The sequence below is a fragment of the Chamaea fasciata genome, unplaced genomic scaffold (genome assembly GCF_029207755.1).
Source record: "Chamaea fasciata isolate MVZ Bird 193981 ecotype frontalis unplaced genomic scaffold, bChaFas1.0.hap1 SCAF_2, whole genome shotgun sequence".
NCBI classification, from domain to species: Eukaryota; Metazoa; Chordata; class Aves; order Passeriformes; family Sylviidae; genus Chamaea; species Chamaea fasciata.
In genome coordinates this window covers 56,664,416-56,692,321 of record NW_027094087.1, presented here as the reverse complement: position 1 = coordinate 56,692,321, position 27,906 = coordinate 56,664,416, and the positions used below count along the sequence as shown (strand labels likewise).

The following is a 27,906-nucleotide window of genomic DNA, read 5'->3' as shown; positions in this document are numbered from 1 at the left end:
GACGCACCTCTGATCCCGAGCTGGCCGGGAAGGACACTGTCACATCCTGTCACAGCCAACACCATCCTCGGGCATAGGCCCACGGTGGACAGATGAGCCCGGCATCCTGAGCCCTTGGCTTTGCAAACTTACCGACGGGGTAGGGCTGGGCACAGGGGAGAGGAGGTAAATGTATAGAATATATAGAGATCAGCGACATCCACTGGGTGGCAGGCATGTTTCACGGGATCCAGATCCAGTGTGTATACAGAGGTGTACACAATGAAAGCTCCTAAATACTGGGCTTGTTCCCTGTCTCAGAAGCAGCAATTCAACGGACACGATAAAAAGAAAGAACAAAAAATTAAAATCCCACAGAGGGAAGTTAAAGTATTCTGCCTTGATTTTAGCACCAGCTTCTTGTCCACGGTGCTGAGGCATTGGAACTGCCCTGGCACTCGGGGGTTAGAGCTGTGAGGACACACAATGTCCCATGTCCCTTCTGTAGGTGGGTGTCCTTACTCGAGGCAGCAGGGACCCTGTAAGAGTCTTCAGAGTCTCTGCTGCACTAATTAATGACCAATGCCTACAGACGCAAAGCCTTTAAACTCTTCCCCAATTTAACAAACTCAGGAGGGAAGGAATTTTTTTGGACTAACAGCTGTAAATGAGTCCACGTGTGTAAGCAGCTAAACTTTAAAGTTGAAAGAAACATAAAAAGCCAGTATTTTCCATGGGCTTCCACTTAGCATCTAAGCAGAATCATTTCAAAAGTCACTTAGATGGAGAAGAAGCCATCAACCAAATTTCAACCTAGGGCATATATTTATAGCCATGTTGCGAACTACATAAAAAGTACACTTCTAATGGAAACGCTGACAAACGCAAAACTCCTGCAGCTAGCTATGACAGTCTGACCACAAGCCCTCCTTGTGAGAGGAAAAGGCAACCTCCCCACCTCCTTTCTCAGGCGGCCCGACAGCGAGCTGGGGCGGGGGTGCTAGGTACAGGTACCACCGTCCTGTCCTCGTAGGATGGATCGAGGCAACTCTTACTCCCCGTATTTCCCACATGTTGAAGGAGCCACCCCCCTGTTTTTGCCATAAACAACCGGAGGGCCTCTTACAGCCATGACTCACTCCGCAGGCTTCTCCTCCACCCCTGTGCGTGACTGTAGCAAACAGGCTGCCAGCTGCAGCCGGTGAATTAACACGACTTTTTTTGCAGAACCGTGGGGAGAACAGTCACACAGGGCTGGGTGGGGGAAGGGGGGGGGGGGGGGGGTGAGGGTGTGCTGTAGAACACCAGCCCGGGGTGAGTTTTATTTGCGGGGGAAGCAGCGGAGGGGGCGATCTGGGGCCAGTGTGCCGGGGACGCCGGAGTGTGACCGTGTCGTCCCCGTCCCCCCTCTCCCCGGGACGGCGCCGGCCCTTACCCCCCCTCTGCCCCGGCCCCCGCCGCGGCTGCCCCACGACGGCGGGAGAAGCGGGCGGCCGGGAGAGAGGCAGGCAGGGAGACAGGGAGGGCAGGGCGGCGGCGCCGGAGGCAGCGGGGAGAGGGAGGAGGTGAAGCCGGCACGCAGCAGGAGCCCTCCCGAACTCCCAGAAACTTGGCAGCGGCGCACGGTGGGACGGGGCGCCGCTGGCCGCCGCCCCAGGGAGCGCACCGCCGCCCGGCCGGGCCCGCTGCCTCCCCAGCCCCTTCGCACCCTGTCACCGCCCTTCTCCCCACACCTGCCATCTCCCACGGGCGCCGCGGAGCAGGGACTGCCCGGCACGGGGCGCTGCCGGCGGCGGGGCTCGAACCCGTGGCCCGGGTTTCTCTCCCCACCGCAGGGGAGGCGGCTGAGCCTCCCGGTGCCCCCGAGCGCGAGACTTGGGCGGCGGGCGGCACTCACCGAGCGGCCGCGGCTCCCTCTCCCCGTCCGGGCGGCTCCCGCTGAGCGCTCGCCTCCTCGGGGGCGAGGGAGGAGGAGCAGGCGAGGGCAGGAGGTGGAGAAGGGCGGGGCGGAGAGCGCGGCTTGAGCCCTCCCGGCTCCCGTCGCCGGGCTCCCTCCCTCTCCCGGCACCGCCCCATCCCACCCGAGCGGCGCGGCGAGCGGCGGGGAGCGCAGGGCAGCGGAGCGGAGCCGCGGCGCTGCCGGGGGAGCGGCGATGTGAGTGCCGGGGGCCGGGAGGGAGCGGGCACAGCCCCTCGCCCTGCGAGCTGGGGTCGGGCCGGGCCGGCGGTGCGCGGGCCGGGCCGGGCCCCCGCAGGTCGTGGGGTGTCGGGGCCAGGGGGGCTGCGGCCGTGCCCCGGCTGTGGCCGGCGGCCCCCGCCTCGCTCAGTGAGGTGTTCTACTGTCGCTCCGGTCCCTCTGCTGCCGTCCGGCCTGCCGCTCTCTTCAGGTTGTTTGTTTCTGCTGCGCTTTCTTGCTCTTATCGCCTCAACACACGCCGGGCAGCTTCGCCTTCTGCCGGCGGGGCACTCGGGTCCCTCGGCGGGGCGGGAGGGCGGCGGGGGATGGGGCCCGCGGCCCCTGGCCCTGCACCCCTTCTCTGGGCCCTTTCTCACCCCGCTCGCTCTCTCTCCCTCTTCCCTGCACTCCTCCGCACACCCTCCTGCCCCTCTCTCCGTCCCCCTTGGCCTCCCTCCCTCCCTTTCCCAGGTCCTCCCACCTTGCGATCTCCTTTGCCGCCTTTAGTTCTGGGCGAGGCGTGAGGAAGAAAATTGTTCGTGCCTTGGTTTTATCTGGCCATCACTACCTACTTCAAGTCTTTAATTAGGAATTTTGTGTTGGTACCTGACTACGTTTGGGGGAGGGAGATAGGTAAAAAAATCCAAACTGCTGTCTTTATTAGCTGAGAATGGCGTATAGAATGTCTATTTGCTTGCTTCTGTTACTTTTCAAAATATCCTAATGTCACTGCTGAAAAAAAACCCCAACATCTCAACCTGGTCAAAATTTCTCTAGTGGTCTGTCTGTGGGGCAGTTCTTGATGGTGAGCTGTGTGAGCCTGCCTTGCAGACTGGTACTAGGTACAGCAGTGTTCTTAATTTTAGTTATTGCTAAAATTATACCTGAACAGATTCCTGACCCAATTTATGTTGCTGGTTTTTTCCTCTCTTCTAATTCTTATCACATTCTTCCTGACATAGCCCATATCCTCCTTCTGCATCTACAGCAGCAGACCTCTGCTCTCAGGAGATATCCCTGACTTCAGATATTTAACTTTTGAAAGCTGACTCAGGCAGTTCACTTTAGGTTCCCGGTGTAAGGATGAAACACGCACCTAAGGAGTTCAGTGTGCTTCTCAGGTGTCTCTTTACATGCAGAGAGTGCTGGTTTTGAGATGACAGTTTCCATCTCTTGACAGGGAGAGCTGAGACAACTCTACCTCACTCTTTAGACAACTGAAGTTAGAGAAGATGACCTAGAGAATTTGAGCTCCATACATGCAGAAGGCTGCTTTCCCTGATGTCTTTGTGCATTCTTGTATGTTAAAAGTATTTGTGGCATTGGAAGTGGTTGAGTCACCATCCCTGGAGGTAGTTAAAAGACACAGTAGATGTGTCACTTAGGGACATGGTTTAGAGGTGGATTTCGAAGTGCTAGGCTGAGGGTTGGACTCAATGATCTTAAAGGTCTTTTCCAACCTAAATGATTCTGCAATTCTGTAATTTACAATTTTGAAAAGAGGTCTGGCAAAGCAGATTCATGCAAATGCAGGTCAGGCTGAGCAGCTTCTGCAGACTCTGTTTTCCTTTGGGTATTGTAATTCATATGTAGTTCACAGCGGGCTGATACAATGATAAAAAGAAGTAGACATTTGGGTTGTGAATTAGAATTTACAGAGGGATTGCGAAAAATATAATTGACTTGAGAGCCAGAAGAGCAAAGCCCTTCACGGAACTGCTATATTTCTTGTGGGTGAAACTCCCTTCTGGTTCTACTCTATGGGAGCCCACGTATAAACATATATTGTGTGATCTATTAGAAAGCCAACAACCTGGGGCTAGGCAGAAGGACAGTCCCATGTACTCACAGTGTCGTGGATACTCTTTTCTTTATTTCTACATACCTTAAAAAGAAAAAAAGGTAAGGATATTTAACTAAGAAGAGGTTTTAGGGTACAATTAGTGCACTATGAATGAATGAAGTTGCTGTGAATTATTTGAGAGTGTGAGTCATTAGGGGCCAGGGCACTGGGACCTACTTCACAGTACAAGAAAACATTTTTCATCTTCTTATTTGCCAATATTAGCATTGCAATTTTAGGTCTTACCAATGCTGGAATATTTGAATTAAATTAGCTGTTCTGGAACAGCTTCCCATGCGGAAGAAGGTCTGTTGTGAAATACATGGATTTTGTTTTTACTTCTTTCCCTTACAGAAGTGTTGCTTTTGTTCAGAAGTGCTCAGTATTTCCAAATAGTGTTCAGAAATAATAACAGATTTTGAGTGGCTGTTACAGAACAGCCACAATATTTACACTGAATTAATTTGCTTGTGTAGTCAACAACTTCAGTCTTACTCACAAACGTGTATTCAAGGGATGATGCACATAGCAGCTCTTCAGTGCTCAAACTTGCAGAAAGCTGTAAGGTGTTAAATTCATGTAAAGTGTTTGGAGGTTGTAGATACTCAAACCAAGGAAGACTGCTGAGCCTGTGTATTGTGTTTTTTAGCCCTGAGGGCTCCTGATTTGGACACATACATCACTGATACAAACCCCCTGCATCCCTGCCAGATTTCAAGTCAGATATTTTAGAACAGACCTATTCAAAGCAAATGTTTCCAGATTTTGTTTGTACAATAAAATTCTTTTCTATTGTGTTCAGAACCACCTAAACCAGTTGCTTCTCCTCCCCCCTTCATTTCAGTATGTGGTAGGAACATAATCCTCCAGCCCAGTCTCTATGTAAAGTTTGGCAAAGCTGTCTCAGCTCAAGATCACTACTTCATGAGGGTATTTAAGCTTCCCTGTGTAAGGAAAGCTGTTTCCACCCTCTGTTGAAGCCTTACTGGTACAGTAACTTGTGAGGAGAAGCAGGCTGAGGGTTCAGGGCCCTGGACTCCAGTACTTGAGTTATTCTGCAGGTTACTTCCTGAAACTGTCCTTTTTGCATACTTCCAAACATGTGATTCCTGTGCCGGGATGCATCACCTGGTCACTGCAGCGTAGGCTGTGTGATTCTCCTGGCTCAAGAAATGTGTTGTGCAGGGTATAAATACCCGGGTTTTGGTACTTTTGCTTTGAGTTTCATCATTTTCATGTCTTTTGGAATGGCAAATGGGGCAGGCATTGTTAATGCAGAGTTGCTGCTTGTTCTTTCTGGTCTTCTTGTTCACTCTTGAGGTTTTAAATTAATTTCAGAAATTTGGAAATGTTTTTAACATCGATCAGTTTGCACTCTGCTGTTTGCAGCCAAGACTTTGTCATCTCACAAGTTTCAAAAAATCAGCTTGATATTAATTTCCTCCTTTTCCTTCCTTTTCCTTTGGCCTCCTAAAATGTTGTACATTCTTCTCCTGAGTGCTATGACCAGTAAAAGTTGAAAGAAAATCACTGTTCTTGGGGAGACACAAGCTGACTGTGAGTTAGTATGGGATTTCCACATCTGGATGGGTCTACAGCAGTTTGTCCAGAAGTTACCCAGTACCCATCTGTGGTGCTGCCCTGTTCCCTGGTAGCATGCTATCAAGTTGACTTTCTCAGCCAGCTCTGGAAAGCTGGGCTCCAAGGAGACTTGGTCCTTCCTCTGAGTGAGAGCTTTGCAGTAGAACTGGCCCAGCTCTCTGGGTCTGTGTCACCAAGATCCCTTTTGGGAGCCACGTCTGGCAAAGTGTGTGCAGTGCTAAACCTCAGCCCTGCAAACCTGGACAAGGCAGATGTGATGTGCTCTAGGCTGTCTCTTTGTTTTAGTGGAAGGAAGAAAGGGACTTCTACTGGTGCTGGCCAGCTTTCTAGTCCTTAGCAGGCTGGCCCAGCTGTAGAGCTGAAAACAAGAATCAACCTTAACTTTATTTCTGGCAGAAGACAAGGAGTCTTAAAAGCTGTACCATTTTGACTGCAATGACTTTATAAAATAACTGTTTTTCCCATGACTTCTACACAATTACTCAAGAATAAAAAACCTCTGTACTACTTTAAGAGCATTTGCTCTCAAGCCTGTTTGTCAGATTGATGAAACAATCACAGACTTAAAAAATTGTCATGGACCTGAATTGTGACTAGAGCCCATGAAGCACTTGTAGCATCTCAATAAAATGGGGTTTCACTTCAGTTGCTCCTTCTTTCCAAATATTCCTCTTTGGTTTGCTCTCATTGCAGCACCCCGGAACTTTGCAGGTTCTGCTGTTGTTGCAGTGGCAGATGTTATTCAATGAATATTTCAGCTGAGCTTACTCTTTTTTTTCCAATGGTGTGAACTCAAGTAGAAAATCTTTAGGAGAATTATTTAGTATATAAGATTCCTCATGCTCATAACCCACAGAATTGAGGTAATAGGTTACACAATTAATTTCATTAATCATAAATGCATGATTTAGGATATCTGTGTGCACTACCATTAACATTTATTTTATATGTAACAGTAGAAAGACAGCTCCAGTTTTTATGAAAACCGATAGGAGATGAAGCTAGAAGACTTTTGTCAAGATGTGGATTTGTACTGAAGCCACAGGCATGCCCTGGGGTTCTGCAGAGTGATTACTCTTTGTGTTTGTGTGGTGCTTTGCAACAGATGTGGGGACCAGCAGTATTTAGGAAAGACATTGGTGTAAAAAAGAGTTGTGAATATACATCTCATCAAATTCTCAGGTCTTGACTTGTGGTGGGTACAGCTGTACAGTCTTAATTTTAGTACTTACTTTGATTCTGTTGAAGAGAGAAAGCGTCCTGTCTCAGGTCAAACTTGGAAGAAGGCAGAGGTTCTTGCACATCCAAAATACGCAGTGAGGCTTTTTTTACAGTTTATGTTTTCTGTCAAAATTGGTCCATTGCCATAGGAAGTTTAACCCTGCATTTAGCTGAAAATTTACTGTAGATCATGTCAAAGAGTTTAGAGACAATTTAGAGCTCAAGCAGGAAAAAGGATCTTGAGGTATTTCTGAGCTTTGAATTTTTCCCTCCCACTCAGCTGGTTTTCCAGCCAGAGCATTTGTTTTCTCTGGCTTTGCCCCAGTATGTTTGGGTAAAAGTGTCAAAAAACTCCCTTTAATTAAATGTGTGACTAAGTAATCACACAGTTCTAAAGTACACTGTTTAGGGATGAGCGGATTTCTGTTTAAATCGGGGAAAGCCCAGCTGCTTCTTTCTAGATTTCCTGGAAATTGCTTGAAAAGCTGTGCATTGCTAACATACTATTGCCCACAGGTTGATACACTTTTGCAGAGTACATCCTTTGCACTTAGACTTTCAAATAATCATAGCCTCTTGGTAATTGTATTTTTGTGTGAAGCACTGGTGAGTGATGATGATACTTGCTTAAATTGTAGGAGTTGAGTTGAGGTCTGTTTCTGTAATAAAGATCTGCTCACCTGTATCATAAGAATTGAGGGTGCTATTGTTGTGCATGGAAGAAGTTTTTGTTTTATTGATTAAGAATGTCAGGAGGTATTTTCCTTGAACTTTGTACAGTGGTCTTCAGACAAAAGGCCAAGATTCAATTTTTCTGATGTTCTCAGTGTAACTGTGAATGTTTTTTTTTTTTAAATTTTGTCCCTCATTCTTTGTCATTTAAACTTGAAAGCATAAAAGTCTGTTGCTCAAATGTGTTCTGGTGAACCAAAGCATTGTGTCTGTTGCTTCAAGCCAATGAGAAATAGAATTGCTTCTACACAAGTCTCATTTGACATTAGAAAGTGGTTTTTGATGAATGAACAGACATTGGAGGTTGTTGGTTTTATTGTTAAATACTTTGATATAATCACTTTTCAGCTCTGAAGAGTCTTCCCAAGTTTCCTCCATGTATCTAATTACATGGTTCAGAAATCCCTACATTTTTACACTGAAACTTCCAAACAATTTACTGCCGTGTCTCTGACCCCACAGGTCAGCATCTGGTCTGGGATTCACTCCCCACAGTAGCTCAGCGTTGTCCAGAACGGCACCTTTGTGTTGCTGCGTTCGCTATGTACAGTATCCAGCTTTTTTATTAAAAAAAAAGTGCAAGTTGCACTTTTCTGACCGTTCCATGTTTCAATGGGGTATCTAGAGCTGCTTGTTTATCTCTGGCTTGCTTTGTCTCATATTTCTGGTTCTTACAGCACCGCCTCAGTTGTAAAGATTCTGCAGTTTTTGAAGGTCAGATGGTCCAAATCCCAGTACTGAACTGTGCTTTATGAGACACAATTGTTAGTACAGCTACTCTTACTGGCTCCCCAGACTTGGTTTAAAAAAAAAAAAAAAAATCAAACTCTCAGTATTTAATCACCTAAAGAAGACTAAATTTAGTTTCTGAAGATATATATAGATATATATGAACACCTGTGGCTTTGGTTATTGTTTCAGATTATGTATCTCTTTTTTTCTTTCCCCAGGGCCGATTACTGGAAATCTCAGCCTAAAAAATTCTGCGATTACTGCAAGTGCTGGATAGCAGACAACAGACCTGTACGATGGTCTACCATACTATGTCCATTATTTGAAATATTAACCATTTGAATTACAGGCTTTAAACATCACTTTTTGATACTAGTCTGTTGATGCATGAAATTTGTTCTATAAAAATGCCTTTGTAATACCTCTGGTGCTTAAAATATATTACATCAGAGCCAGAGACCCACATACAAGATGGTGTGTGCTGTTTTCCTTGGCAGTACAGATAAGGACTAAATATCTGACCCTGCTTATTCTTCGAGTTCTGTAACTTAACATTTGGTCTGTCTCGAAACTGTCTGTGCCTCTCCTTCGCTTTCATGTGCAAGTAGAAAGCAAAATCTGGTGTCTGTGCTGTTTTTATATGGTAGGCACAGTACAGCCAGTGCTCTGAGCTCTTAAAGCAGGTTTCTTTGATTTCACACAGCCCACAGAAGCATTGCTGGGTTACAGAAAGGTGTTTCAGACTTGCAGATGCCTTTTGCAGACTACTAGGCACATTGGTGTCTCCCTTAGCAGTAAGTTCTGCATTCCTGACTGGATGCCAGGGGTACTCCTAGAGCTGAGCTCTGGCTTACAGTAAGATCCCTGATTAGCTCACATGAACTGCAGGTATCTTCTCCAAGTAAGTGAAGAGAAATCCATGTCAAGGGAGGGTTTTGAGCAGTTTATAAAATTTGTCTCTAAACGAGGTGAGTCATCCTGGGATGTGCATCCTCTGCACATCAGTTTGTGCAAAGGTCAGGCTTAGGCATCTAACATCTGAACACCCAAATGAGCACAGAGGTTTTTACATGAGAACCACATAAGAACTACCACTGTTGCACCTGAGCTTCTGAACACCTCCCAGCTCCTACTGGCTTCAGTCTTTCTGGCAGCTTTTTGGCTTGCAGACTGATCCGTTATCCTTAGTTATCCAACTCTCCCACTTTGCCTTTTCTTCCTTATCTCTCTCCTTTTCAGATTTTTGAACCTGCAGGCTAGTTTAAATTCATGAGATATTCCTGAAGTGTAGCATAATGTAATTAAGGGCAGTAGCTAATACTTGGAACACTAAATAACCCATATGGTTTTTAAAAGTTTGTATGAGAACAGGGGAAAAAAATTGTGATGATACGTGAGAGGATAGCATGAAGAGGGAACCCAGATTCCCTGTTATTTGTCTCTAGCATGTGTGCTGAGCAGTATTATTTGAAAAAAAAATCTTATAAATATACTATGGGATTTTATAATTTCTCTGTTGACTGATTCTCAGTGTTCCTGTATTCCCATATCCATCTTAGAGCTGTAGTTTTTGCTGTAAGTGTTCTCAGAACAGGTTACATTTAGGCTTGTTCAACTAAAATTAGTCCAAGTAAATTTTAAGTAAGTAAAATTAACTGTTTTAAAATTGAATAATACATATTACTTTTCTTGGTTTTTTCTTACTTTGAAGAGCATTGAGTTTCATGAAAGAGGAAAGAATCATAAAGAAAATGTGGCAAAGAGAATTAGTGAGGTAATTCAAATATCTTAATTGCACAAATGCTTATTTTTACTCTCTTTCATTATCAGATTCGTTTAATTTATTCTCTTGGGTGTTTGTTTGTTTTGTTTTAGATTAAGAAGAAAAGCTTGGAAAAGGCAAAAGAAGAAGAAAACATGTCAAAAGAATTTGCAGCAATGGAGGAGGCTGCAATGAAAGCATATCAGGAGGATATGAAAAGGCTTGGAATTAAGCCAGGTAGTTCATAGAGCTGCCAGAAGATTAAAGACAGAATTGAAAGAATATTGAATAGGAAAGTTTTAGCTTAAATTAGGTCTAGGAGTGAGAGAGGAGGCCTCCAGGACTGTTGCTCAAAAAAAAAAAAAAAGAATGGAGTCTGCAAATTGCCAGTAGTAGAAGTTGCAGTACAGAGTATTTATAGCTATGGTATCCCCTGATCCATGGAACAATCATTTTTGGAGTAGAAAAATTAAACAATGTATTAACAGAAAGTTAGGCTGTAGTTGGTGCTTTGAATCAGCAGTGCAGCTTCCTTTGATTAATTTTATGTTTCAATTTTGCCGGTTGGAGGCAAAAGTTCCCATGAGTAGGAGAGGCTGAGTTCCCACTGGTGTGAAACAGTGGGGATGAGAATCTCCAGTCAGCTTGCAGCTCAGCAAGTAGCTTTGTTCTGTACATCGAAGACATATTATCCTTTAAAAACAAATTTGCAGTTTCAGGCTCCTGTAGCAGATGTCTTTTTCATAACTCTTTTAGTTTCTCTTTTGTTGTTTAATTAAAGCTCATTGGTCCTTATGATTTTTCTCTGTTACTCCTCATTTTAAATTTGGACATAGTTATGATGCTATAGCAGTGGTACAAAGCAACATTCTTTTAATATAGTCTTACCTGCTATGAGTATAATACTAATGATTCTTACTCATTAGTAAAAATACTCTTAAGAACAAAGTTTCCTATTTTCTGTTGTGCAAGAGTGACTAATATTTACGTTCAGAATAAAACTCTTTTTTAAAGGATATTATTTTCTCTAAGATGATGTAGGTTCCAGTTCAACACAGAGTAAAACACAGAGTAACACAGTGGAAACTAAAGTAAAGAAAGAAAAGAAAGAGAAGAAGGAAAAGAAAGAAAAGAAAAAAAAGACACCTCAGGATGCCTCAATGCCACCAAAAATTGAAACGAAGGAGTGGGTGCAAGGATTATCTCCCGAAGGCTATACATACTACTACAACACAAAAACTGGAGGTAAAAGCTACTGAGGACCAAGTGCAGATACAAATATTGAATATAAGTGAGAAGAGACTACCTGCATTTTTTTACTTCTCTGCTCTTTCAGTAGTACGCTGTTAATTAAAATGCAAACACTTAGATGGAGTTTTGGTATCTAACATTTGAGACTTGGGTATCCAGAATTTCAGACTGGCTTTGCTGTTGATTAATAATGGAAGAATGCAGTAATTCTGCAGCTTCTGGAAATGTTTAGCCTGCCAGGGGTTAAGCACACAAAGGTAGCTGTGTTCTTCCTGAAGAAGCTTTGTGATCAGGAATGTGAAATAAACTGATTGTGTCTTTCCACATTTACAGGATTTATCTAACTGACTTCTCTTGAGGAGCTGCATGTTGTGATTTACTTTAGAACATAGAAGCAACCCTCTTTTATGATTAATGAGAATGTTACAAATTCTTTTGTATAAATTTAAGGATTGACATTAGTATTTACTGTAGTATTTCATAATTTCATTTGTTTTTTTTAAACCAAAAGTTCTGTATCAGGCATAGTAGTAGAGTCTGGAGGGTTATTAGCTCCAGTAAAGCCAGCTGTAATTATGATACTTTGGTTTATTGTTCACGCCATAGTTTGGTCAAGGATTATTCATATTCCAGCATGGTGTATATATATTTATATAATTTGCTGATATGTGTGCACACAGCAGTGTCGTATCCTTTAGATCTGTTTTTAGTAAAGATTATTAAGTATAAACCAAGTTGAATGATGTGAAATGGGCGAAATATGCTTTTGTTTTTAAAGAATCACAGTGGGAGAAACCTAAAGGATTCCAAGGCAACTCTCAAAACTCACAAACGGTAATCAAATTATTCATATTTTTCTTTGTCCTTGTAAACACTTTAATAATCTAAGCAATTAGCAAGTCATCTGATTGAGGAAGATAATTTTTTTCCCCTTTATAAACTGTAGTTACTATAGGAATCCTATTTGGCTAATTTGTCTGTTAGGGGAAGAGAAGTAATTAGTGATGGTTGGGTTCCTGCAGAATATACTTCTTTTATGCTCCAACCCACAAAATTGAAAGCTTTTGGGAAATTCTGAATAAATTCTGTTAAACCTTTTTGGAATGAAGTTTAATTTTGAAAACTAAATATTACACAGTTGAAGTAATTAAGCTTCTTTATCTAAGGCAGCACTGAGACTGCATTGTCAGGTAGTTGAAAAAAAAAGAATGCTCATTTTTTTGGGTTTGCTTTACAATAGAGTTACACAGTAAATTGTGTTTTTACTGGGTTTATTACGATCATGGAACCTATATGCAAGCAATTATTCAGCAAAATTAGTAATTTAGTACATTACTTAATTTTCCTTATTTGCAGCACAGAAAAACTTGCAGAATAGTCCAAAGGCAAAAAAAATTCCTATTATGATTAATGGGTTTTCCCATGATACATACCACTGCAGGAGTTTTGTGCTTCACAGCATTAAAAATAGAATTTTTCCAACATTCCTGTGATGTTATGTTTCCCTGTTTTCAAGATAGGTGTCATATATATGCTTTAATTTGATGTCAGTTGTGTTGGGTTTGCCAGTGTTGCATTTTACACTAGAGTTCAAAAAAACTCTGGTATTTTCAGAGTGCTTGACATTCTGTAGCTCTGTATCATCACATTCCGTGCCACTCTGGCTTTCTGATTCCCTTGTCCCGTGGGTTTGCACAACTTGTTAATCAGCACTTCAGCTTTATCTTTCCAGTCAAGACACAGCCTTGCAATATGTAAAATCAGTCTTACTGTAGCCTTCTGCTGAAAGATGTGGTTCTGAAACTAATCTTGCATGGTCCTTGGTACATATTTACCCTGACAGTGAACTAGTTGAGGCAGTGGAGGCATCAGAGTTTAGGTTAGTGCTTTGGAGGCTATTTCCTTGCTATCAGCATTCTGAATAATCAGAAAAAATGCCAATGTGGGGAGAGCAGATTGGGGGGGAGAAGGCACTCCCTTCTTGGCAGCAATTTGAAGTTAGCTCATCCTAGCCATATCAGAGGCACACACCTTCAGCCCCCAGTATCTCTAACACCACACAGCTGTATTTTGCCATTCCTCCCTCACCCTGCCCAGTGACTTCCTCCTGTCTTGAGTTATTTTCGTTATGGCTAAAAACAAGCATTTGATGCTCCCTTATTTAGTCTGAGCTAAGGCAATTGAGAACATTCCAGATCTCTAACAAGGACTCACTGCCCAGAAATTAAAGGGCATGCTTGCAATATGTTGCGCCAGGAGCCCTCCTGGTTTTACAGCACGTTAGGTTTTGCTCAGACTTGGAAAATAGGTGGAGAGAACAGGGTCATGGAGGGGTATGTTGAAGGCTGCCTATAACCAGTTAGACTGACAGTGTGTTTCTTAGCGTTTATGTCATGGGACATTCAGTGTGCCTAGTTTCAGATATTGCCTGAAAACCTCTAACCAAGAGGTCTGCAAATGCTCAGGGTCTAATTTTTTAAAAAATGGGTAATACTTAAGGCTGGGAATTTTTATCCTCTTTATACTTAAAATAAACTTTCCTTTTGCTTCTTTTGTCAAAACCAGCACACTAAAACTTCTGAGGGCAAGACCTTGAGAAATTGTGATTCTGAAGGCTTTTGTGCCTTTGCCTGCTCTGAACCTACCAGTACAATTTGTGTTTACAGAGTGGGTGCAAGAACTTTAACTTCTGCTTGTATTGTGTTTTTATTAACACAATCCCAAAGTTTTAATAAGGCTATTAAACAAATGTGTAGGTGTGCAAAAGCATGTCTGTATATCTCTGTGTACATACAGACATTTATTAATACCAAAATAATGTATGGTGAAGTTGCCTAACACAGAGCTGGCAGTATTGGTACTTAAGGAGCTGGGTAGTAGTTGTGTGTGTAAGCGGGTATGAAAACTGGTTTCTTAAGATTTTAGGGCATGGGTAATGACTGATTGTATAGCTGCAGCTGATTTGGAAATAAAAAACAATTACATATCTACAAAGATATTCCAGCAAGTTGGGCCACATTTCATGTTTATTAATCAGTAGGGAAAAAGAGTGCACTGTTGAAACCAGTGCTTTAGTAAAGAAGTAAAATGGTTAGCATGCAAAGTTTGATTCTATAATTATTTGTTGTAATGTTCTGTTCTGGGATAAATTTTAATTTATTTGTATATATTTAAATTTTGATAAATATTATTGGTGCTAGTTTTTTGTAGCCTTCACAAAGACCTAAATCTCCTAGAGACTTTTTCAGCAGTCTCCACTAAAGACAATGACACAAATAGGAAATTCCAACCTGAGGAGTCAATACTTTGAGAAAACCCAAACATGTAAAATAGTGGCCTATATAAAAATTTAAACAGTATGGCAACATTTATTATACATTCATTATTATTACCATACTAATTATCCACTGTTTGGGAAATAATTATGTAGGTGCATTTGCAGCATTTTAAGTTATGGAATTCCATCTCGTTGGAGTCAAAGGGAATACTTTCTAGCAACGTTAGGAGCTCAAGCCTTAAACCAGTAAGATGATCACAGACAATAAGTGCTCAGGGGTTGAGTAGACTTAAAAGTGATGCATTGGGTAATCCTGGAAACATTTTTTCATGAGGTCCTGTATCTTTTTCCTAGGGAGCAGAGTGGGTGGAAGGTGTCACTGAAGATGGTCATACCTATTACTATAACACACAAACTGGAGGTAAGAACTTTCTTTTCAGTTAAACTCTGTTTCAGGAAAGAGGGTTTTCATGAAAGCTTTTTGCTTTGCAAATAACTGCATTTTTTTACTAAGTTTTGTATTTTTTAAGCTGCTGTCTTAGTTGAAGTAAAATAGTTGCTAAAGTCAGCACTGGCTTTCTGGCTGCATTGTCAGTGTGCATACATTTTTGCTTCGGAGGTTTTTTTGGCCATTCTACTTGTAATTCTAAACTAGGCATTCATCTTTACTACTTATATATTGAAATTACGATTTGGAAACTAGAAGGGGGTAGGATTTTATGTTGACAGGCGTGTAGAACTGACTAAGAACCTTCTAAACTTCTCCTCTTGCTGACATAGCATTGATAAGAAAGTGCAGAATCTTACCTCCTACTACTTTTCCACTTTTTTTCCCTACATGGGGAACTTTGTGGTAACTCCCTCAGAATAGCATCTGTTTTCCAAATCGATTTGAATTATTTTAAGGTCAATGATGCTTCTCTGGAGAGCAAGTGGTTTTTATGCTGGCTATGAGTTTTCCTTCTGCAGTTGGGTATGAAGTGGCATTGCTAATGATGCCAAGGATGGGGGACGGGGGGGGGGACACCCAATCCAAAACCTTTCAGTTTTTCACTGGGCCACTCCCCTGCCCAAATGGTTTGCAATTTCTATTGAAAGGGAAAGGTGATGTTGGTTATTTTTAAACATTGCCTTCCAAGTTCAGATACATTTTATGCCTATATTTGCTGTTCCTTTAAGTACTTCATAGACATATAATACTTGTGAAGAATATGTTTCTAATCATCATATTTGGCAGAATTTTGGCTTCTGAGATTTCAAATTGATCCTTCACTTTTATGTAGCTGTAAGTAAGTGTCTTAGGAGTGCTTGAAAATTACTTCTCTGTTCTGTGAACAGTAATCCCATCATCTGACGACAAGACAGATTTTTAACTGGTATGAATAGTTCTAAATGTCTCACATCAGACATGTGACTTAGGAGACTGATGCTCCAGGCTTGGTGCTAGAGTCTGGGAGTCTGCACCTACTCCACTCGTTATGTGGCACCTGGGAAAGGGAACTTGCACAGTTACTAACCTGAAGCCAGGTGACAGCAGTACCCTTAAGAGACTGCGCTGTTCATGCAAAGTTATTCATTGACAGGTTCTTACATCTTTACTTCTTCAAGATACATCTAGGCACTTACATGTTGTGGTGTTTGCAGTTAGGAAAAAGAATAGGGTTTCTTACATTGGAAAGCTTATATAAAATTATAGACTGAAAGTTGGTGTATTTTTGCCTTGTTCTTACTAAAATCAGTTTTAAGACCATTGAGTCAACTTTTCTTTGAGTATTTCTTCTGAGTATATTTACTGGAATACTACTTCTAAACTGAAAATGAGGATATATGTGTATGTACATATCCAATATGTACTTCCATGTCTTTTCAGATTGATGTTTGTATTTCCTTGTTTCCAAATAGGCACATCTACAGGGCAATTAATTTATTTGTCTGTCCTGTGTAAGGATGAGAGGAGCCACAGGCTTGTGGGTCACGGTTCACCGTGTGTGATGTTTTTTGTAAGAGCTAATTAAAACAAGCTTTATCAACAGTGAACTCAGCTGTCCTGACTGTGTCTCTTCTGGGAAGAAATACTATCTTTCTGATTATGGTTATTAAAACAAACATACCAAACAAAGGCAATAGCTTTTTGCTAAATTATTTGCTGTACTTTTGCATAAGGCAGCAGTGTTTCTGAAAGGTTGTGTTGTCGAAGCAATAACAGATCAAAATGAGAAGCATAAATAATGTGGTTGTTCAAATGTCTTGGACAGTATCCACTTGGGAGAAACCAGATGGTTTTGTTTCATCTTCAAATGAGAAGGGTCAGTGTGACAAGCCTGCAGAAACAACGTCTGAATCAGACTCAGAAGATAGTGAGAATGAAGCAGAGAGTTCAGAAACAAACTTCAAGGTAAGTTTTCTTCAGATTTATTTTACATATCTAATATTATACTAGAAAATTATAACTGAACCTTTAATGTTTTGTGGTAGGCTGTACTTACTGAAATGAGATTAAAACATGTGACTGAAAGCAAAATTTTGCACTTCTTAATAAAATGAATCTTTATTCAATTATTTGGCTCATTAGTGGCACTGTTCCAGAATAGAAAGCATGATCTTTCCTTCAACACCAGAAGTACCTTGAATTCTACGAGACATGTGATGTTCTCTGAGAAAGGTCATTGTCATTTCTCTGAAATAATCCACAAAATGGTTCGGATTTCAGTGTGAGGATGACTTCAACCTTTCATTGGTAAATGTGACTGCCAATAGACCTTCAGGGAATGCTTTGGACTGAAAATGGCATGGTTGTAGTTTCCTTATTAAATTGAGAAAAAACATAGCACATAGTACAAAATCTGTATCAATTATATATTTAAAACATAAATTTAAAACTTGAGATAAAGGATGTGATAATGTCTCTGGTTGATTAGATGGTTTCCCTGAAGCTGGTAATTCAGAACAGATAGAGACAGTTTAAATACAAAATGTATTCCTAGACAGGTGTTAATTGTAAAACACATATTTTTGTATCACCATATCATTATAAACTGCTACCAGGTATTAGCAATAAGTGTGTGCATCTGCATGTGGAGAAAGTTGCATGTGAAATTTTTCCTCTTTATTTTAAGAAATGTTAAGCTTTGTTTTCAAGTGAGTTTGTAAGTTTGTTAACTTCAGCCTTGGTAGATGGGATTTTCCTGCTTAAATTTCTTGAAAACATGTAAGATTTTTTTGTCATCTATAAAGCTCAAGAAGAAAAATTTGTTGATCATATCACTAAATGAATTTATTGTTTCAAGCTACTCTTGGTTGAAAAGCATGAATAGTAGATCATGAGTAGATAATAATAGTAGCAAATAAAAGATGTAAAATAAAGCTACGTTATGTTTTTATTTAGGCTTTTTTGCTTAAGATGGGTTTTTTCCTCTTTAGAGGAAAGGAGATAATGGTGAAGAATCAGAGGAAGGGAAAAAATCTCCTAAAGCTAAAAAGTTAAGCCCCTACGGGAAATGGCGAGAAGTTAAATCAGAAGAAACTGTGGATAAAGAGGAGAGTACATCAGCTTCCCAAGAAGCCTCTAGTGATGAATCTAACAAGACCAACCCTTATGGAAAATGGAAAGCACTTAAGGAAGTAGGGGAAGAACAAGAAGAAGAAGCAGGGTAAGTATCTTTTTACCATCCTTATTTTCCTGTTGTTTGCAAGAACTGAAGCTTTTTCCTCTGAGTTATGGCAGAATTAGCACAACTGTGATTGAAAATGTTGCCAAAATACAATTCTTTTCACAATGAATATTTTAGGTAATAGCTCTCCATTGCAGATAGAGGTGGTGGTTTGGGTTTTGTATAGAAGTTCACCATGAGTACAAAATAAATTGAAGTGATTTAAAAATCATAGTCATGCCCTGTTTTTTCAGAGGCTGTGTATCAAATATTTAAATGTTGTTAGTCTAAGCTTATGTTCTTTAACATCATGTCCTTCAACAGTCTGATTCAGCTGCCCTAGGAGTTCCTATGATCTCTCTCTTTCCCCCCTCCATGTCAGACCAATGAACTGCAGATGTTTTCATGACGTGCATCTGATCAGAAAGGTTGTTTTGTTCTTCTGCATAATGCCTGAGGTGGATCTTTTCCCTTGTGAAGTATGCTCTTTTATTGTCAGACTCTTCTTGTGGGTCCCTCAAGGTATCTGGCAAAAATAGGTTTTGGAGAATGAAAAGTCTTCTTCCTTATGCTTACTCCATTCTCCAACATTATTGAGCGGGTAGACCTCTGAAGTGCTCATACTGAATTAAGCACTGAGGCACTTCTGGGTGATGATAATGTTCACGTCACACCTCCTCAACTGGACCGGCTAAACTGCTTCTTGACTCCTGAGCAGAAAATTCTTGGAAATTTTGGGTTTTTGGAAAGCACTGTGTAGTAAAAAGTGCTTTCAGCCGTTGAACCTCAGGCTTGATCTGAACACGTGTCAATGAGACAAATGCAGTTCTTCATTACTGACTTTAAATTCAGTCTAGGCACAGTGCCAACCACTTCCAGGAAGTTTATATTTTTGGGATACTGCAACAATCACATTTTCCTAACTTGCCATCCTTCCTGTGACTCCTGTCTGGGTGCTTGAGCAGATCCATGTCTTCCTAGAAGCATGGAACCTCAGACTGGGTGTAGGACACGAGCTGACATCAGACTAACACTCCGTAGTAGCAGAAGTATTCTTGTGTGGATTGGCCAATATCTCTGCAGCAGTGTTGTGCTGGTGTGATACCTGTGGTTTAGGTAACTTTCTGCCAACTCTTTGGTTCTTCTCCATCATGTTTGTGCCACGGGTTATCCTTGTGGAACACAGTGTTTTGCTGCTGACCCCTTAAAACCGCTAGGTCATTTTTGGTTTTTGGCTTTGATTTTTTTGGATCAGTATTGAGTGTGATCCTGCTCTCCAAAGCTGCCTCTCCCAGCTTAGGGTCACTGTCTGATTTGGTAAGCTGGGTCTCTCTTCTGTCATGCAGTCCCTTTAGGATGGACACTTGAGGAAAACAACTCAAGTGTTGTGAACCACTGCTACTACTCACTGTCTACTGTCTTTCAATATTCTTAAATTTACAGACATACAGCCCTGTTATCTCTTGCAGGACTGTTGGCAGGATGAGTGCTTGGGCCATGCTATAAGTTTTGTACAGAATGAGGTGTTAGTTTGTTACTTTTTATGGCAGCCCACACAGAAGAAACAAAGAACGTGGGTTTTTTCTTGATGCCTGTCATGATGATGACTAGAAGACTGCATCTAGCTCAAAGCTGTTTTGTCAAATAAAAATAGCTGTTGGTCTCTGCAGTACATCATGTTGCTTTCTCCATGTAGATTAACCCTTTTACATTTTCCTCTCTTCTCCCAGTGAAAAATTGGACCTGGAGCTTCCAAGTACCGAGAGTGACAATGTAGCACCCGCGGTGCTAGAGGATCCTGAAGAGGAAACAGTCATATTTAAAGAGAAGACAGTCACCTCCCTTGGAGACCTGACAGAAGGGGTGCCAACGTTTAAGAAGAGGAAATTTGAAAATGGAAAATCTAGAAACTTAAGACAAAGACTAAGTGATCAGTAATACTTAACAAATCATTTTAGATTCTGTTTAAGCTAGAGTGATTCAAAAGTTTAATATTTTAAACAGGCTTTTATAAAGAAAATGTTGGATAGAAGTTAAGGATTTATAGGTATTAAAACATATATGAGTTTAATATTTTTTTATTTTATTTTGGTGTGATTGGTTTTGGAATGGAATTTGGAATGGTTTTGGAAGGGAATTTTGTGTTAAATTACTTATGCAATATTGTAAATACATGTATTCTTTATTTTAACCTTGCCATCCAAGTTCTATTTGCTCTGTGTATGCTGTTTTAAGTACATTTCATGAGGTTTTTTACTCCTTTTCTAAGTGTCTAAGAATGTAGTAATCCTTTATCTGACAAAAATGAAGCAGACTTTTTATTTTCATAGAGGAACTGGATCAATAGAATATACTAGAGAGTAAAATCATCTCCCAAGATTGTTTATGTGACATAGTTTCTCCACTAATGAGTAAAATATTGTGCTTACTAACCTTCGTCTGATCACTTGCAAAAGAGTGGGTGGTGAGACTGCCAACATTTCAAACTGATCATTTGGAAGCTGTTTTTAGGAGAGTTAGTCACATCAGTGCCACCCATTCCAAATGATGTTCTGAAAAATTATTTCTGTATGTGCATGGTAAATGTGTTAAACCTCTGCAGAAGATTTAACCCTGATGAATCCTAACTTGTAGTAACAGCACCAGAGCCACCCCTGTTGGAGTAGACATTTCAGTGATGTCTTCCTGATTTATTGTTGTCTACTTGCATCTTTCCTTCCTTTTACTTAACAAGTTTTCTTTGTTAGTCTTGCTTTCTTTTTGTCTCTTTCCTAGCAAAAAACCACTTGCCTGGTATTTTAACAAAAAAATATTCTAGAGATTTGGTCCTGCTACAGCATACAGGACCATTTTTGAGGTGGTTGTGTTTTTTCTGTTGTTAAGAAGTGTGTGTTTTATGGTTGCAGTGTTTGATAAGTTGAAGCTTCATCATTCTCAGTACCATAGGGGAGGAAACCAAAAGATCAGCAGAGCTGGTGGCTGTAGAGTCCAAGATCACTTGGACATTTTCTTAAGGATTGTAGCTTTGATTTCTTCACTTTGTGGGATTGGTCTGCATTTAGCACTTACCAGAATGCTAAATTTGTTGTCTGTGTCAGAATACAGCTGCACTCTTTGCTTCTCTAGCCATCAAACAGTGAACCATAAAGGTCCAAATAATGAATCTGTTAAAAACTATGTCTCTGTTCTTAAACCTCAAGGTCCTTTTGTTCAGGAGAGTCTCAGTCAAAAAAAAAAGAATGCAGATAAGGCAGTTGTCAAGAGTCCAGCAAAATAGAGTTGGTAACTGCTGAGCTTGAATTTCTTTGAGAAAACAACTATTAATCTGTTGGATCAATTGGCAATGGAGTGCAAGACAGGGAATCTGGTTTATTATGTATTACAGTGGAAATTCTTTTTACTAATCTGTGACTTTTACTGTATGTTTAGAAGAGAATTAATTATTGTATTTAATCCCATGTGTTTTCTTGGCTTCCTCAGGGTTGGTGTATTTTGTCTGATGTTTGTTCTGATAAATTTGAAAGTTTACTGTTATATCTGACCCTGGATTATCATTTAGAGATGCAGGAGACATGCAGGATGCTTCAAAGTCTGTGATGCAGGAATGTACAACATTCATGATCATTTGGAATGATCCTCCAAGGAGAGGGTTTCTTAATCAGATGTTTTAGGGTTTGTTCTTACTTGAACATTCCTCCAGGAGCCTGCTCTAACTTCAAGTTTCCTTGTGTTTGTGGCCAGTTTTCTCTTCCAATTTACAGAAGCCCTGCCCTTGAGCTAAGTAGCTTTCCTTCATATTGAATCCATCACATCTTTTCTTTTTGAAATCACGAACCAGTGTCCTTGTGTGACAGCATCTTCAGTGTCCCACCAGTGCTCCTCCTCACCCATTCCAGCCTGAGTCTGCCTGGACTGCACTTGCCTAGATGGGTTTCCCTGGGCTAGTTCACCTTGATTAAGGCCACACATGATGTCACCAATACTTCCTTAGCATATTGGAAGTAACTCTTGATATGTCCCTAAACCTCATTTGCTTTTCACATGACCCCACATGCTGTCTGCCATGGGCACCCTTACCAGTGACTTACCATTACATCTGATTCTCTCTGCTCCTGGTTTTTTTTTTGTTTGTTTGTTTGTTTGGTTTTTGTTTTTTTTTTTTGCCAACTGCTGAGTTACCAGCTGGTCATACTTTCCTTTCAAGCACAATTCTTTATTTTCTTGGACATTTTTTTGTACTGCTGTACTCATCCTCCTTCTGTTACTCCAAGCCCTAAAGTATATGTATTTCATTATGATTTCTGAAAAGTTGTTTTTGTTTATTAGTACTGTCTTATTGAATAGTATAGGGTTTTCTTGTAGTCTCCACTTTTAATATCCTCTGAGGGGAATAGCTTTCCTCTTTTAATGAGGTTCCCAAAATATTAGCATCTTTCCTTTAAAATGTTTTATCACTTTGAAGTGGTCACAGGCAGTGATTTAAGATACCTGTAACTAAATCTCTTGAGCAGATGTTTAAAGACATCTGAAAAAGAGTGTTCAAAACTTGTTGCCTTGTGGAGCTACTGTTAGTTGTAGTATGAACCAAAGGTCTTTGTATTGTGTTAAATAGACAAACCAGAACATTAGGAAAAAAGATTAGAAGTTTTCTTTGCTCACAGCTAGTAAAGTTAGTTTAAATACCATACATGTGGTTTTAGCTGATGTGACTTTTAAAGCCTGCATTTCACAAAGAAATATAGCACTTTGTCCCCTACTACCTCTAAAAGTCAAAGACCAGTTAATTCTTTGTTCTTAGGTGTAAGTTATAAAAAGGGCCAGTTGAATGAATTTTGATATATCCTAAAGCATTATTTAATTTTGCACCATGCTGTCATTCAGTTTCCTTACTGTGTATCTAAACCAAATATTTTCTGCTCTGTACAAAAATACTGTCTTGTGTGAGATTTAAGGCAGATGTTGCTTTTCCAGGACATCTGTTTTGCACAGATCTCCCTCTCTTCTGTCCTATCTCCCTCCAAACTCTTCTGCTTTTGGAATTTGCTACAGGAACCCTCTAGGTATTGCCACAGTTACGCTCCTCATCTGCTCATCCTTCTTTGGGCTGCACTGGCTTTTGACAAAGGAATGTTCCTTTTACTGTTTTAGCCAAGTGTTGTCTTTTCTGGCTGATCTATTTTCTGTCAGTGTTTTTATCCACTTGCCTGTTTTTATTGCAAGCTCCTTGAGTTTTATGTGATGTCAGACATTATGAGCAATATGAGGAGAGCCAGAGAGCCGGGGGGAGTCATTGCAACTTCTGATCATGACTTCTTCTGTGTGATTTTGAGCCAGTCAGTTCACTGCTCTGTATTTTTCTTTCCTTGCTCCATGTTTTCATCCACTTTGTCTGCTTAGAAAGGCAGCTTCACAGCATAACACTTGTGTGTGTTTTTACAGCAGGGCCTGCCTGAAATTGATGATGCTTTCAGAAGCAAATGTATTGCATATACAGAAAAAAAAAAAATGTTGGTCATTTGCTATTCTAGGAGCTGTGCAGACACTGCTCAGTTTTACCCATTTTATAGAATAATCCTTCACCTGGGGATTTGTAGATTGAAATCCACACTTTTCTAATAGGGTAAAGTTTTCTTTGACCCTCATAGATAAAATCTGTGCCTGCAGCATCATCCAGTTCCAATATTCAGTTTTAGAAGTGGGGGGGGCTGGTCATGACGTGGATCTGAGTTAAATTCACTAACCTGTGCATGTATAAAAATATTTCTCCTTTTTCTTTTTTCTTCCCTGAAAGAATTTTATTTCAGTGCAAATTTTGGCATCTCAGAAAGGGAGTAAAAACCAATTTCATGCTGCTTGGTTTCTTTGATTTGTTTCTTGAGTTGTGTCTCCCCCTTTTTTAGCACTTTTCTTACTATTGCTGTCTTCCTCGAATTGTCTTCCTCCAGTATTCCCAGGTATGCAAATCTCTGTCACCACTGTGCTGTGTTTCTGGTGTCCTCCTTCACCTTCGCCCCTGCTCTACTGAGATTTTCTGAGAGCTTTGTGTTCTTCTGTAGCCACCGTGTATCCAGGTCCCGGCTCCCACGAGCACTTCTGCTCCCTGTTTGCACTGTGCCCTGAAGAATCCTGTCTGCTTTCCAACAAAACACAAGCTGTTTCCAGACTCGACTACGTGTGCTCTTTTGATTTCCTTGATAATTTCTTTGCCCAAGACAGATTCTATTCCATTCCTCGTACAAGGTTTGCAGCCCTTAGATCCTTTTGCTTGTTGGTACAGAAGCTGTCTCTATACCATCCTCTATCAGCTGTGGCAACCCTTGAGTTCTGTTTTGTCAGCCAGACCCCTTCAGTCTCTCTATCTACCTCTTAAGTGCCCCTACCTTCCACCTGCTAAATTATTTAACTTAGAATTTGTGTAAACCATTTGTGTGAATAACAGGTTTAGCTCTGTGAAATGTTTCAGGGTAGAACTTGAATAAAAGTTTCCATACAAAGCAAAAAATTGTTGCAATTATCATCTCAAAAAGGCTAAATTTGCCCAAGAGAATTCCCAGAGAGCCAGATTTCAGAGATTCCTGGAGAATTTGGGGAATTCCTAGGATTGCCAAAAGCAGATTTGATTTTACCTGTAAAACCATAAATAGCCTATGTTAAAAACCAGCAGACAGTATTGCACAGACTATGGGCTGGAGACAGTAGATTTTAATGGCTTGGGGTGATTGAAAAGCATTTGTTTTAGTTTATAAGTAATGTCTGTAAAGTTAAACAGCTGGTTTCTCTTCTCAGTTGCAATTACAAAATATTGCAAGCTCTTGAAGTGGAATTTATATGAAAATACTGAATAAAGCTTTCATTTGAACAATCTGCGTTACTATCGTGCATCTCTTCAGAGAGTTTAGGACAACCTGGGAGATTGAGGGGTGCAGATTCTGTTCAAAATGGGGCCTGGAGTAAATATAAACTAAAATAGGTCTGTAAATATGGAAATGCTTCTTAAAAATAAATACTTTTGGCTACCAACAGCATATCAGTGTGCCTTCCTGTTAGCACCTTAAGCAGTAACTAGAAATCGGTTTATTTTGTGCATCAATTGTGAGTAACAAACCTTGGGTTTAAATTTTTTATTTCAAATTTTTAAACTGAGTTCAGTTTAAGATTTGCTGCAGTTACTGGTAGTAACATTCAAAATAAAGCTGGATATATGAGCTTTTTGATAATAACCGACTGTGATTCAGTATTACATATTTGCTGGCCTTAGGAACAATGAGCAATGCTCTGAGAGTCAGATACACACTGGATGACTCAATGAAAGCAACGGAGGCGAGGTACCCGGGCTGCCCTCCCGTTGCAGAGGGTAAACATCCATCTCTCCACTGCCAGGGAAGGGCTGCTGCTTCCAGGCACACACAGCATTTGTCTGGCTGCCCTGCTGCCTCGGTGAGACGCTGCTGCGAGAGACCTCGGCAGAGAAAGGAAAGAGATCCAGGAACTACGTTTCCTATCAATCAGCAGGATCTGCAGAGCGCTCAAGTTGGTGCCTGGCACAAGCTGTGATGTGACGCCTGTGGGTGAGGTCCCCAGACGGTGCTGAGGGGAAGCTGGGTGGAGGGGTGGTAGGTTGTTTGTTTGTTTTAACACTATTTGACAAGGAAAGCTGCAGGAGGAGGCTGTTTTGGGCAGAGGAACCTCCTCTTGCGCTGTTGTGCTGTCCCCCTGGGCTGTTTGTTTCTCCCCAAGAAACTGTTTTCCCTTTTACTCTCTGTGCTTTGTTACTGTAATTTTTCCTGCTACTTACTTCGCTACTGAAAGTCCTGATTGCTTGTAGGAACCAAAAAGCCCAAGTTGAAATATTCCATCCTGAAAACACCTCAGAAATAGCAGTGTTATGCTGCACATCCCTTCCTTGAGGGCAAGTGCCAGGCCATGGTCAAACAATCTCTCAGCTCTTACATCCCATAGAAAGGCTGAGGTGGAAGAGCTTAGAATGAAATACAGCTTCAAGTATTTAAGTTTGGAGAAAACAGTTTCAAACAACATGTTCTCAATGAGGAGAAGCAAATATATCTGGTTTTAGTAAAACAGCATTGCAGGCAGTCACCTCCAGTAGAAGTGTTTCCACTCTATCCCAAACTGTCATAGCTGTATTTCGCTGACATACACATATATATGCAATTGCAGGAAAAGCTTAGGACAAAGACCCTTCAGGATCTCCTGCGCCAGGCTGGCAGAAGGGGTTCCGCTTCTAAATTTCAATGCCTACTTTTGGGACATCCAAAACTTAATAAGGAAGGGAGCTCCTGTCTGCTTTCCCTCTTCTCACCGCTCTGCACAAAACCACCAACAAAAAAGGGCTACAGAAAATTAATCAATCACAAATATCCATAAGGTCCTGCAGAAATATCACTCTCTTTCTTCTAGTAAAATAAACGAGGCTCATATTTTTATGCTTCAATAATTTTTCATAGTAAAGAACTTCATAGACACTAATTGATCCTGGAAGTGAAATCTTATTATTTAACTTTTTAAAGAAGTTTCTAAGAGAAACTTGGAAATGTTTGAGATATATAATTAATAAAATGAATTGGTGCACTTAATAGCACAATGAAAGTGAGCATGGTAATTGGATAACCATGTTAGCTGGATATTCTCCTATTACAGCTGATCATATTAGTTATTGCCAGTCTGTTGGCACTGCAAGAAGTATAAGCTCAGATCTTTCTGGAAGGTTCTTTTTCTGGACTGCTTACTGAAAAAAGGCCAAATGAATCCTGAATTGCACGGTAATAAGTTCCCTGATTGACTTGCAGGGCTACCAACTAAAAAAAAAACAACCAACCCAACTGAAGCTCCAAAGCTTTCGTAATTGAAGTGTTGGAAGCAAGAGAGAAATTGTCAGAAAAAGTTTGCTGATATGGACACACAAAAGAATGGAAAAATAACTGCAGAATGGAGTAACCAAGTATAATTTTCCTGCTTTCTTCCTGTTACAAATTCTATCTTTCTTAATACAGCTGAATAATGTTACAATTGTTGCTATATATACAATGATAAAAACTACACCCTTTAGAAGAACATTTCCTCACACTGCTTCATTCCTGATTACAAAATAAATATGCAAGTATAAATCAACCACAAGGCATAATTTAAATTATAACAATGAACTGGTTCTTGTCGTGCAGAAGACAGTGCAGAGCAGCTTTCCAGCAGAACCTGGGACAAGCAGGATGAAAAGAAGATGCCATGGTCTGGCAAGTGAACCCAGCTCAACAGAGCACCAGTCTTGGTGTCACCCTGAGCATGGAGCATTCCTGAGGCAGGCCTATGACCAGTGCCTGCCTGTGCTCAGTGCCTGCCAGCACTGCATGTGTGCAGGGCAAAACATCAGAGTCCTGCCTAAGTCCAGTGTGCCCTGTAGCCATCTGGATCCCCTCAAGGACAGGCAAAGGCAGACATTCCCAAAGACAGGAGCTGGATTCCAGAGCTACCTGGTTTGCTGAAATGCATCTGCTGTATGAACTCGTTTTCTCTGCCAGGAGGCAGGGAGCTGCCTGTTACCTCATAAACTAAATTGAAAACGAGAGCACGTACCTCTACGTGCCACTGCAGCACATGGGCCAGTCCCACCACAGGCTGACCCAAGAGTGTCTGGAAGAAATTTAACGGGCTTCTCTTCAACATTTT

At 41.0% G+C, this 27,906-nt stretch overlaps 2 protein-coding genes across 3 annotated transcripts in view; one reads left to right on the top strand and one right to left on the bottom strand.

Annotated features, from left to right (window-relative positions):
* Nucleotides 1–1,972, bottom strand: part of ELF1 (E74 like ETS transcription factor 1) — an 87,001-nt gene extending 85,029 nt beyond the window's left edge. For both annotated transcript variants that reach the window (XM_066176238.1, XM_066176241.1), the window contains exon 1: nt 1,877–1,972. The gene's annotated coding sequence lies outside the window, so the exon portion shown is untranslated. The remainder of the gene's footprint in view (nt 1–1,876) is intronic.
* Nucleotides 1,973–2,014: 42 nt separating this feature from the next.
* On the top strand, nt 2,015–20,626 carry WBP4 (WW domain binding protein 4). The gene is made up of 10 exons (XM_066176242.1): nt 2,015–2,134; nt 8,504–8,576; nt 9,997–10,059; nt 10,161–10,284; nt 11,080–11,292; nt 12,077–12,132; nt 14,930–14,996; nt 16,831–16,970; nt 17,996–18,225; nt 19,956–20,626. Coding segments are annotated over exons 1-10 (1,176 nt in total). The 5' UTR covers nt 2,015–2,132; the 3' UTR covers nt 20,164–20,626.
* The last annotated feature ends 7,280 nt before the right edge of the window (nt 20,627–27,906 follow it).